Raw genomic sequence first — 12986 nt, 5'->3', positions numbered from 1 at the left:
TGTCGAAAACTCACAAACATACACACACCTGCAGAACAGACACAGACACCCTCTCTCTCTCACTCTCTCTCTCTCACACACACACACACACACACACAATCCCACGCAATACAAAAAATAATGAGTGACATACAGTTGTTAATTCATGATCCAATATCTGTTATTTACCATTAGTAACTCGCACACACAAACAAGAATGCATACACACACAAACACACACAAACACACACACACACACACACACACACACACACACACACACAAAACAAACTGCTAATTGTCTGGTCCCTTTCACAGTAATATGACTAAGAATAGCACCGTGTATAAACATGATCTTCATTTATATTCTGCTTTCAATTATATTGTCAAACCAACAATAAACATTTACAGTAATACACAATACAAGCCACATCACACTGCATTGAAATTCATTTACTGTATAATATCATCATCATCATCATCATCATCATATCACATATGTTCATGACTCACACAATGCATGTTTCATTCATTTTCAGCAGATCATTCTTGCATTAAATATTGATTTCATAAATGATTTACAAGAACCAGCCCCAGGTCAGAAATGCATTCACTTATATGCACTAAAAACAAGTGAAAGTGAATTATTAAACACCGGCATTAAGATGCATGTTGTTTCAGGGCTGGCAGACACGTAAATATGCTTTCTAAATATACATTTGCTTGTCTTACCATCCAAAATAGTACATAATCTGTCATCTGTAATGAAGTAAACGACTGTAGGCTCTTACCTGATTCAGCCACTTTAGAGATGTCCACACCTTGCTCTGACGCCATGAAACCTAAGATGGAGAAGACCACGAAACCAGCAAAGAAACTGGTGCCACTATTAATAAGAGCCAGAACGAAAGCGTCCCTGAGAACAGAAGAAAACACAGACATTAACTTTTGTGGCATCTTTATTTAAATCCAGTCAGATGGTTGTGCAACACATTAGATATAATGCATTATAATGTCATAATTTTATTTCAGTTACAGTTTTTCTCGATTGCTTACACGCTATAACTGATTCATTCGGCCCAATTTTCCAAACCATTCATACAGTTCTCGAAACAAAGACACGTTTCTCAAATCTTTGAACACATTCCACCTGCTTTCACACATGCTCCAATTTGCTCAATGTTTTCTGCAAAACTCTACACAATAACAGCATCATTTTGCAAAGATTTAACCATGTTATCATTTAGAATACACAATATAACTACCTCAAGAATCACAAAATGAACACAAATAGCACACATTTATCCGTGTTTGAACATTCAGTAGCAAAACTGATGACACAGCAGTCAGAATCTCAGGATAATATGAACAAGAGCACAGGTGGTTGTGTGTTTTGGAAAAATGAATCCTGGTGGTGGGAGACAGAGTAATAGGATGAGAAAAGAAAAATTAAGGGGATGAGGTCAAAGGTCATTTGTTCCTGATGAAATATAAAGCACTATAGTTGAGCATGTTCTTGTGCATGGAATGATCATAAGGAATGCTGTCTGCAGGATCATCTACTTACACATTAAAATTACAGTACATAGCAGCAGTACTTCAGTGAGAGAACGTTCACTGTTCTTTGTACTGTAAATACTGTAGCACACACCCTCAAACTCGTAACTGTTGAATTGATTTGTTGCCAAGTACTGTACTATTGTACTTTTCTCAGAAGACTAAGAAACTGTTATAGTATAACAAATAAGGATATTACCAATACTGTAATGCAACGTGGCAGAGGGTGCTGTATTTATTTGTTTATTGCTGTACAGAAACTGACAGGATATTCCAATGTGTGTTTACTGTATATTCAGTTGTTTGGTTTTTGTACTTTTCTCTTCTAGTGCTTTTCATCTACTGTAAGATAAATTTACAGTAGTGTAATGAAAGTAAACTTTTCTTAAAGTTTATTGGTGAATTTTACTGTATCTGCACAACTCTATTTATGCTGCATACTGTAACAGACATTGACTTGCAAGATGTTTCCTCTTTCCCAAAAGGAGGTTTTTGTAACAGTGTTTTGAATTGATCTCAGTAGTGTTCTCTAGTCAGGAAAATAGTCTGTGTATTTGACAGCTTTGTGTGTCATCTGAGGCCAAAGATTAGATTCTGACAAAAGAGAATATGTTTTTGACTAAAATGTTTGACATTGACCTGGAAGTTGGTGTGTAGTTTTGAGATTGAGTTTATAGTTGTGAGAAAATGGTGAACTGTGTGTTAGCAATCGAGAAAAACTGTAAAAGGCATATAACAATGCCACCTTATTGTCAGTTAAATATTCTTGTGCATAATTAAAACTATTGCTACAGTACGTTCAATCACTTATCTACTCAAGGTTATACATTAAAGAACATAATGCATTAAATAACGTCTTTTTATGAGAGATATCACGTGTTGCAATGCACTACACTCTTAAAATGTTTAACCTTAAATTTCGTAACTGTGGTTACAATTATTTATTAATTGTTATTTATTATTAATAAATGTATAAATAAAATATAATAGTTATAATAATACTTTAAATTATTATTAAAATATTTATTAGCAATTATTTAATGAATAAAATGAATTAATAAAAATAAACATAAATAATCAAAATATTGATTTAGACATTAATTATATTAATTAGTAATTTAATAATGATATTCACTTTTCATTTAACGCACATTTTTAACAAGTCAATTGATGAGAAAAAGCTGAATTTAAAAAATGTGCATGCATTTCAAATTTTCATAGTAGCCTATTCGGATGTGTCTCCTTTTGCTTATTTTTTCAAAATATTTTATTTCCGATTTTAAATTAAATCATTTCCAGTTGTCAGTGTATATATAACCAGCCAAAGTATTTTGTACATTAAAGTCAAAGCAAAGAACTGCTGATTCAGTGCATCTGGTTACTAATGTATCCAGGACATTTGAGATCTACTATTAAAGTGAGAGGCCGTTTGCTCTTTGCTAGCCTCATCAGTCAAATTCAGCTTCATATAAAACAAGGTGAGAACTCTCCGATGGCGTGAACGTACTAGACACAACGTCTTTCAAAAAGAAAACACACTGGTTCAGAAAGTACACAAGACGTCATAACAAAAATGTGTCCTTGTCTCTTCAAGGCTGTGACGGATGCTTACTTATAGCAGTCGTTGTTGAATCGGTTATAGCTGCCGAGGGCCGTGAGGGCTCCGAGCCCGATAGCATAAGAGAAAAAGATTTGTGTGCCAGCATCGATCCAGACCTGAGAGAGACAGAGAGTAATGACATTCAGACAAACAGATCCACCTCTGAAATGATTACTGAGCTCAAAGTGGCTCCAGGTACTCTGGAGAGAGACATAAAAGTCAAGTTTAAAAGTTTGAACGTTCTTGGAAACACTAAACTGAAACAGTTTTAAAGTATTGTGCATCAGACATATAAGCAGAGAGAAAAGTAAATAAGTTGAGAAAAAATGAAGCATATTGATTTACTTTTACATTTATTCATTTGGATAAAAGCATATGATTTTATCCAAAGTGGGAGGGAGGATTGATGCTCTACACAAAGCTGGAAGAGAGAATTAAAGGTCTCACCTGTGCCTCTCCTAGCTTAGACCAATCAGGTTTGACATAGTACATGATCCCATCATAAGCACCAGGAAGAGTGACGCCCCTCACCAGGAGAATGATCAGGACCACATACGGGAACGTGGCAGTGAAATACACAATCTGTCAAAGACAAAAATATAGACAGACAGTCAAATCAACTGTTTTCATTCCTACAACTCGCTGCTTACAGAAACACCCAAAAATCTGCTGTAGATGTAGATGAGTATTTTCTTCAGACTTGGAGAAATTTAGCATTATATCACTTGCTCATCAATGGATCTTCTGCAGTGAATGGGTGCCGTCAGAATGAGAGCCAAACAGCTGATAAAAACAACACAATAATCCACACGACTCAAGTGACGTCTTGTGAACGAAAAGCTGCATATTTGTAAGAATCAAATCCATCATTAAGGTTGTTTTAACTTTAAACTGTTAGTTCTGGCCAAGACATCAGTCTATAATCCATAATAACACCTTCTCCATTAAAAAGTCCAACCCCTGTTGTCCTCTCACATCAAATACTACCAATATACTACCAAGTTTTGGACTGTTTTCACTTGTAAACGGTGCTTGATCTGTGCATATTTCTCTCCCAATTCAGACTAGATTATTTTTTTTTTACTGGACAAAGCAACATTATGGAGAGAGGAATCATATTTTGAAGTTAATATCACCTTAATTTATTTATTTATTGGAAACACATTGATAGAGTGGAGTGGTGTGGATTACTTGTGGATTATTGTGATGTTTTTATCAGCTGTTTGGACTCTCATTCTGACGGCACCCATTCACTGCAGAGGATCCATTGCTGAGCAAGTGATGTAATGCTACAAATACGATCTGTTGAAGAAACAAACTCATCGACATCTTGGATGACCTGAGGTTCATTTTTGGGTAAACGATTCCTTTAAGGCGTTTATTATTACTGTTAATATTGCTCATACTGTCGTTGGGTATTTGAAGTATAAACATTAAACTCTGGCACATAACTCATCCGCCACCGCATGTGCAGCAGCCATGGCTGATATCTCAAATCATGTTTGTTAAGCAGAGATTATTTCTCAAAAAGATCAGACTTTGTAAAACACCCTAGCAATGGCCTTACAATGTCCTGGTGACCATTCACAACATGAGTTTTGCATGAGAAAGTAGCATTTACATTTTCTTCAGAATATCTGACAATATGTTATTTTCCATGATTAATAAATGTCCTTATTTGCTAAATAATTTTGGTAGGCATTTATGGGCATTTAAGAGCATTTGCTAGACTGATCGTAGAAAGCCACATATAATCCAGATAACAATCTAGTTCAAACCAATATTATCAGTAGATTTATATCGGAGGATCTTCTGCGTTGCATCACTGAAATACATTTTATCTGTCTCGGGTCTCAGCAAGGACGGTGTTAGTCACATGCTGAGCATTGTGTCATGTGAATGAAGTTGAGACACATATACTGCATGTCTCAATGCCTTCTGTTATCAGATCCCCACCGATTTTTCAGCAAGGAGAGGTTTATTGATTCAGTGGCTTAGTCCAAACGGTCTGAACTTTGAACTCTGATGATACGAAACGGATTGTTATCAGAGAGCATTTGCATGAGACTTGCTCATTCCAAGCCTTCCTGGTTTATGGACTTGGCTCACATGCCAGGTATGGTCTTACAAGCCTGGCAGCCTTCTGTAATTGCTCTATATAGACACACAAAAGTAGGACAGCCATTCTAGATCAAGCCCATCGCATTAAAAGCACGCCGCTCAGATCTTCAATTGTTCCTGCAAACCCCGTCTCTTGAATTCCCTCGGGAAGACGAGCTCAACTCAAAAAGTACAAAGCTGCCTGGTTACAACAAAAACACGGTCACGGTTTAGGACGTGCAGTGCATGGTGAGAGCTTTCTGAATTCTCCACATCATTCTGTGACATCTTTGTCTGTCCACAGTCCAGAGCCATGTCACCTGAACAATAATGAATCCTGACTCATCAATGAAAAATGGTCCAATTATCTCTCTACCACACTAGACACTAATCAATGATGTGTGAAAAATACTGGTCATAAACAAATAATTATTATAATAATATTATAATACTATTCTATATTATTATTATGAAATTAAAAAACAATTTTTAAATTGTATATATATTTATTTGTGTATTTATAAAAGTGCCAGTAAAGACATTTATAATGTTACAAAAGATTTCAAACAAATGCTTTTTGAACTTTCTATTCAGCAAATAATCTTGAAAAAAATATAAAATCACGGTTTCATGGTTTCCACAAAAACAAAGCAGCACAGCTGTTTTCAACGCTGACATTGAAGAAATATTTCTTGAGCAGCAAATCAGCATATTAGAATGATTTTTGAAGGATTGTGTGAAACTGAAGACTGCAGTAATGTTTTATTAATAGACTGATGCATGTCAGTTTAAATCAAATATTTCTACTGTAGATCAGATCAGACTTACATCCATCCAACTTTCAAGTGACTATAAAAGACGCAGAAATAAACCTGAACTAAAAATACTGTCAGTAAACAAACTCTGTTCTAATTCCCATATGAGGCCTGTGAATCTGGGGTAATCTGCCGCTTAGTATTTCTGCCCCGTAATAATTAATCAGATTCTGAAATAGCCAATTAGCTCACTGTAACACTGGCTTATTGTGTGTGTGTGTGTGTGTGTGTGTGTGTGTGTGTGTGCGTCAGTCGTCTGAATGAGTTTGACTCAACGCTTACTCACAGTGTCCTTTTCATCAACGAAAAACTATGAAGGAAAAACACGAGCTGGGAACTAAATATGAGTTCAAATAACCTACTTTCCGCTACTTGCCTTCTTTAGCTGTTTAGAAACATTAAGCCCTGCTTTGAGTAACTTTAGTGCAGAAGAAATGTGCTCGTAATACACGGATGACCTTCTATACAGTAATAAGCAGCAGAAATAAAATGAAGTTATTATATTACTAAGGGTTCATATGATCCCGCCTCCCGGAGAGAGAATGTGGCTGTTGGCCATTTGTACGAGCACCTTATCACGTCCCACTGCAGACACTCACTCGTGACCAACCAGTCTCACAGTGCCTTCCTGACAGGGCACTTTGTAATATTTCCCACCACACCCCCATTGCAAATAATGTTGCTATGGTTTCCTTTCTGCCTCACTCCTGCACAACTGAGACAAAGCAGCAGTGGGTGGAGCTATGCGAATCAAGGTTACACAAGAAAGTCACATTGCACTTGAGAGCATAAGGGAAATGCAATATGATGCAGTCTCTGGCAAACACGTTTTAATGAATTTATGTGCAGCATAATTGCAAGATTACATAAGTACATGTGAAAACCTCTGTGAAGTTGGCACCCCAGAAAAAGAAATAATCACCAAAACTATGCCATTCGTTTGAGCTACGTTTGTGCTGATTTGTGCCTCAAAAAACGAATGTTTGTGCTGGTTTAGTTTTTGACCGTGTGACGTCACTCTCCAGCCCACGTTGCCCAAATCGCTCCAAACCAGCGCAGTTCGTTTGTGCTGGGTTTGTGCCGTTAAAACAAACACTGTATCTATTTTCCTTCCTTAGATATAACCAAAATATTTTCGGGAGCTGTGACGTCACTCTCCACCCCAGTTCGTCTAAATCGCACAAAACTGGTGTCATTCGTTTGTGCTCGATTTGTGCTGTTGAAATAAACGTCAAATATATTTCCCCTTCTTAGAAATAACAAAAACAATTCTGGGCAGTGACGTCACTCTCCACCTCATGCCATTCAAATCTCTCCAAACGGGTGCCACTCGTTAGTGCTCGATTTGTGCTGGTTTGTGCCGTTAAAAGAAGCCCTGCAACTATGGCCGATTCTTTTATATAACGAAAATAAACTTTTTACGAACAGTGACCGCTCGTCTAAATTCTTGTCTAGTTTGTCTAAGTTTTATTGCCAGTGACTTCATCAAGCACCAAATCCAAAATTCTCATTTTCTCTGAACAGGCTATTGCAATATTCATGTTCTTGTTTGTTGCCATTTAATCTCATTTGTTACAAAAATGCAACATAGGACTAAATTAACTAGTTTATATTGGTAAGATTTTTGAAAATGTTTTTGAAGTCCCTTATGCGCACCAAGGCTGCATTTATTTGATAAAAATACAGTAAAAACTGTAATATTGTGAAATTTTTTTACAATTCAAAATAATTGCTTTCTATTTGACAGGGTTCCCACTCTTTCATGAACACCAGATTTAAGGACTTTCAAGGACTTTTTTTAAGCACCATTTATTTTATATCAAGCACCTATCAAATTCACACCCCAGCATATGTAGTGTCATGAAAGACCTTACAGTAAACATTTTACTTACACTTAACATTTACATTAAAAATTTCAGAGTAATAATGTTTTGAATGTGTAGGTTTCATAAATTTAGACCGTTCGAGCAGTCGTGTTCAAAGGAATTTAATGAAATCCACTGAAGTTAATACTGGTAATATTCAAATACAATTTCTAAAATATTGATAAAATATGCATCAAACTGGTTTTTGCTGTAGTTCTTGTACAAAATTTAAATTATAAAGAATTTCACAATTTTTAAATTAATAAAAAGTGGTTAAATGTTGTAACAACAAGGTAAAACCTGTTAACATTAAAGGGGTCATATGATGCTTTTTTAAAGATAATTATTTTGTGAAATCTGCAAAAAAATATAAAAGAAATATATAAAATTGGACTTTCTATTTGCTTTTAAACTGTACACACTTTTCACTAAGCTGTTTTTCTTATTTTTCAAGTTCTACATTTTCTCCTTAGCACCATGTCGCAGTAAGTTCTGGGAGTTCACTTTTAGTCCATCTCCTATACTGAAGAGTCTGTCTCGCAGAGATTGATTAAAATGAGCTCCTAAAACTTACTGCTATTCTGGAAGATACATTCTTCAAACAGTGGTACCAGAGGATGTGGTGCTGCTCCTTCAAGAGTCACACTCAACTTATCTGTCTATAAAGCCTATAAAAATTAGTCTTCATGTATTTCACAACACTTCAGCATGTTATTCTTATTAAGTGAGGGTCATTTTTTAGGATTTTTTACCCAAGCAAAGTCTCTGAGAACCTGACACCTTGTAATTCTGGAGACTCCAGGAAGTTCTGGAAAATGGTGGCGCTGGAGACTAAAGGTTTGATGGTTTACACCTAATTCTTCACATTAATTCTTAATTATTTTGCAGTTACCGTGTGTCTTTTCTTCTCCACCTGTATTTGTCTAATCCCGCTGACCCAATGAGCATTTCGCTGACCAATGGTCATGTCTTAACTTTACAATTTCTGTATTGCATTAGTTTTGAATATTTCTCATTGGGGATTTAATAATTTTTTGACTTTTCAGTTAAATCTCTGCCTAATAATTCTGCACATGAATATAAGGAGTTTTTCCACTTCCAGCGCCTTCATGGACAATTATATATCACTTATAAATGATTAAATACAAAATTAATAGTAGTTATTAAGATCGATGTGGTTTGGTATTGGTAAAACGTGCTTGAAAAAAAATTATCAGAATATCAACATGCCTAATAATTATGCACGCACTGTAAAGATGTGCTCACTTTACACAGAGTGCGCATGATCGCGAAATCGAAAGTGAAAGTGAACTGCGAGCACTCATTTAAATGTGATTTCAATACCCCGGATATTAATAGCGCAAAAATTATATACAATATAGAATGTTTGCGGGAGCGGGCGGTAACGTTCAGAAACTCAGCGGGAGCGGCTTAAGAAAACTCTAGGCTGCACATCAACACAAGTTTTTTTTTTCACGCTACCCCATCTCCACCCCAATCATTTGTGCCGTTTCGTTCTGTCTTTGACAGCACATATAGGACAATTTTCGAAATAGTGCCTAAATTTATTTCAAATTTAATTCAAGCACTTTCAAGGACCTATGTTTGTTTTTAAGTACTTTCCAGGCCTTGAATCCATATGTCTGAAATTCAAGTACTTTCAAGAAGCGTGGGAACCCTGATTTGAATATATTTTAAAATATAATTTATTCCTGTGATGCAGTGCTGAATTTTCAGCTTCTCTACTCCAGTCTTGAGTGTCACATGATCTTTCAGAAATCATTCTAATATGCTGATTTGCTGCTCAAGAAACATTTCTTATAAATGTTGAAAACAGTTAATATTTTTCAAGATACTTAGATGAATAGAAAGAACAGTTAAAAAAAACCCCAGCATTTATTTGAATTCTTCAGTAACATTATAAACATCTTTACAGCCACTTTTGATCAATTTAATGCATCCTTTCTGAAATTTTTTTAAAAAATGTATTTCAAAAAACAAATATTACTGACCCCAAATGTTTGAGAGGCAGTGTATATTAAAAAAATCACCTCCTTTTAAAACAGTACTTTTTTTGTAAGAAGCTTGTAGCTTCTGTAAGTTTAACTTGACTGTAGTTTAACTAGTGTCTAGTAGCTTTCCCAATCAATACAACTGTTACGTAACCAAGCTTAAGTTGTAGTGCAGGTATTTGATTCTCTGCTATCCATGTGACTGTGTGCTGCTTTTACATGTCTTCACCCTACACAGGGTTCACACATGTAATGAGAAGCACTAAAGAAAGAAAGCATGCGGGTCCTCACCTTTCCTGTTGACTTCACACCTTTCCACACGCAGAAGTAAACCATCACCCACACGGCCATAAGACACAGCATCAGTTCCCAGTGTATGGCGCCTGGCTCATCCAGCCCATCAGAGATGTTCAGAACCTTGTTCCTGAGATAGAGAACAACATTCATGAATGAAAGCACTGTATAAGCTCACAAAGAAGTTTTTATTTTAATCTATGAACTTGTACGTAGCTTGAAAGCGATGACTTTCCAGAGCTGTATAGTCTACTGTCACTCAGGGCATTAAAATGGACCATGAGCCGATTTGAACGATCTTCAAATCTGAGATTTCACTTTGAACAACCAATAATATGAAATACTAACTGCAGATTCAAAAACATCATACAGCTTCAAGCACCACCTGCAAATAAAATGCCACACGTTTCTAACGGGCAGCAAATTATGTGTCAATTGGTGTGGGATTAATAACAGTTAACTGTAACATAACATTTAGTTGTTAACAACAAACATTGTTTTCTTAAATACATTCATCTTGTGAAGAGTTATTACGCAAGAAAAGTGGGTGGTGAAAGGCATTTCAAATATTGTCTGTTTGTGCAAGAAATGAACTGCGTAAAAACGATCACTCACTCCCAGAATTCAATGATAGGGGAACGCCCATTAGCAAGCTCTTCGCACGTCAGGTTTCCGAATGTGGAGTTGCCAATGGTGCCATTCTGGCAGTCGCCGTGGCGGAAGATCTCGATGCAGTTTTCGGTGTTCCACGGGTTGTCGCAAGTGGACCAGGGCAGCGTGGAATTGAAGGACTTTATCAAGTAGTAGAAACCCCAGGTAAGTACCATAATGTAGTACGTGTTACAGAAGAACACAATCACCATGGAGGCATAGCCAAGTCCTAAAACAAACCAGTAAAAGACAACTGAAAATAAAGCCCCTTCAGGTGTAGAGTATCTCTTACATAACGTGCTGATGAATAGTGCACTAATTAAGGCAATAAACAGAGTCAAATTTGATTTCATGTTGTCTTTGAGCTACAGAATGAAGCAAGGATATACTGAAGGGCATTCACTGAAGTTATATACTGTCCTAATAATGTATTTGTAACCCTTTTTTAAGATAAAATATGCATATAATCTATCTATCTATATTTATTAATTTATTAATGATATAATACAATATAATTACAATATTACATTACAATATTATAATATAATATATTGTAAATATTTAAAAATAAATAAAATAAAGAATGTATGTTTTAAAGAATGCAATGCTTTAAGGGACAACCTAAAATAGGTAAATGCATAAAAATAGAGCAAACCTTTAAAAAGAGGTGCAATGTTCCACACATTGATGCTTCCAGCCTTCATAAACTGACCCAGCGCAATCTCCAGGAAGAATATCGGAATGCCTCCCAGAAATATGAACAACACATAAGGAATGAGGAACACTCCTGTGAAACACAGCAACAGAGAAAGAGAGAGAGCGATTTTAAAGACAACATGGAACCACATTCACAACCCATGTTAGGTGTGCTTGCATTTCTGAGCAAAATGAGTTGCATTTTGATGAAAGATTAGGAATAATTGTTGGAATGAGATACACTGACGAATCGATCAGCAACATGTTTTAAAGTGAACAGGCTCAATTTGGAAGGTCAAACACTTGAAAAGAATTGCATTTTCCATTCATTCTAGTCACAAGGTCTCATAAAGCACCAATAAAATAGTAACTAGAAACATAATCCTACGTCTCATGATGGATATAATGCCAATTAACCCCAAAAGACACAGAATATTGCATTTTACACATCTTCAAAGTTCACTTTAACTGAGGGTTAATTTTCTGCTATTTGTGCACGACACCTTCACATGTTGGCACGTCACTTAGGATTTGACTGCTGCTGGCCGAATTAGCATTCATCATGCGGTCTGTGCGGCAGCACACCGACGTGTCGGCAGCAATAAAGCTTCGCTCAACTGATCTGAGATTGACAGCCACAGTAGCGGCTTACAGGGGGGGTTGGTCGCCGGTGTGATGCAGATTATCCACTGAATACCGTGCTGGCGTCCTCAATGAAAGTCTTGATGATGTCACCTGCCACTCGTGGGCGAGGTGGACTGCGGGGGAGGATGGCAGCGCATGACAGACAGCGGAAAAAGAGAGTTACAATGGAAAAAAGGGAGAGTGGAAATCCACCATGCCGTTATTCAAAGTGACACGCTTATGTAATGCTAGCTCTGCAGGCTAGCTGCTACAGAAGATTTAAAACGAGTGCGATCTAAAAAAAATACAACCAAAACAACCCCTGCTGCTAATTTAAAAACATTTATATGAATGAAGTGGCTTATTTGGGAGCACTGCCCGGTGTCCATTCAGAAAACAACAGCATTTGTTGGGCTCGTGACTCAGAAAGAAGCCTTTTGATGAACTGCCTACAGAAGGAAGCACCGAACACAATGTTCTGCACTGACTGTCCATAACAAACGGCTACTAAACCGTGAGGCTATTCCTCTGCGAAAAACGAAAATATGCATATGTGGGCTCGTGTCAGGCTGATTTGCAAACAAAAAAGGACGCCACAGCAATGCCCCGCGAGCGGATGATGCATGAGAATGTGACTGCGGGTCAATGCGAGAACAAGCGTGACTCATACACACACACACACACACGCGGTCTTGCGCGTACTGCAGTGGCTGACGTCGTTAGCACTTGACTCTGTATCAGCGGGTGCTCATTATAGACTTTCAGAAAAGTGAGGAATCTTTTCAGCTCTTTC

At 36.8% G+C, this 12986-nt stretch overlaps 1 protein-coding gene across 3 annotated transcripts in view; it reads right to left on the bottom strand.

The window, feature by feature from the left end:
- The window catches only part of slc6a8 (solute carrier family 6 member 8), a 46303-nt gene that overhangs the window by 22733 nt on the left and 10584 nt on the right, over positions 1 to 12986 (bottom strand). For all 3 annotated transcript variants that reach the window (XM_058785829.1, XM_058785830.1, XM_058785831.1), the window contains exons 2-7: positions 11529 to 11660; positions 10838 to 11102; positions 10220 to 10352; positions 3584 to 3718; positions 3149 to 3252; positions 771 to 895 (exon numbers count right to left, since the gene is read on the bottom strand). In XM_058785829.1, the coding sequence (XP_058641812.1) occupies positions 771 to 895; positions 3149 to 3252; positions 3584 to 3718; positions 10220 to 10352; positions 10838 to 11102; positions 11529 to 11660 (894 nt within the window). The remainder of the gene's footprint in view (positions 1 to 770; positions 896 to 3148; positions 3253 to 3583; positions 3719 to 10219; positions 10353 to 10837; positions 11103 to 11528; positions 11661 to 12986) is intronic.

The sequence above is a fragment of the Onychostoma macrolepis genome, chromosome 08, assembly GCF_012432095.1.
Source record: "Onychostoma macrolepis isolate SWU-2019 chromosome 08, ASM1243209v1, whole genome shotgun sequence".
Classification (NCBI taxonomy): domain Eukaryota; kingdom Metazoa; phylum Chordata; class Actinopteri; order Cypriniformes; family Cyprinidae; genus Onychostoma; species Onychostoma macrolepis.
Note: the sequence above shows the minus strand (reverse complement) of the source record. Positions and strands in the feature narration are given on the sequence as shown.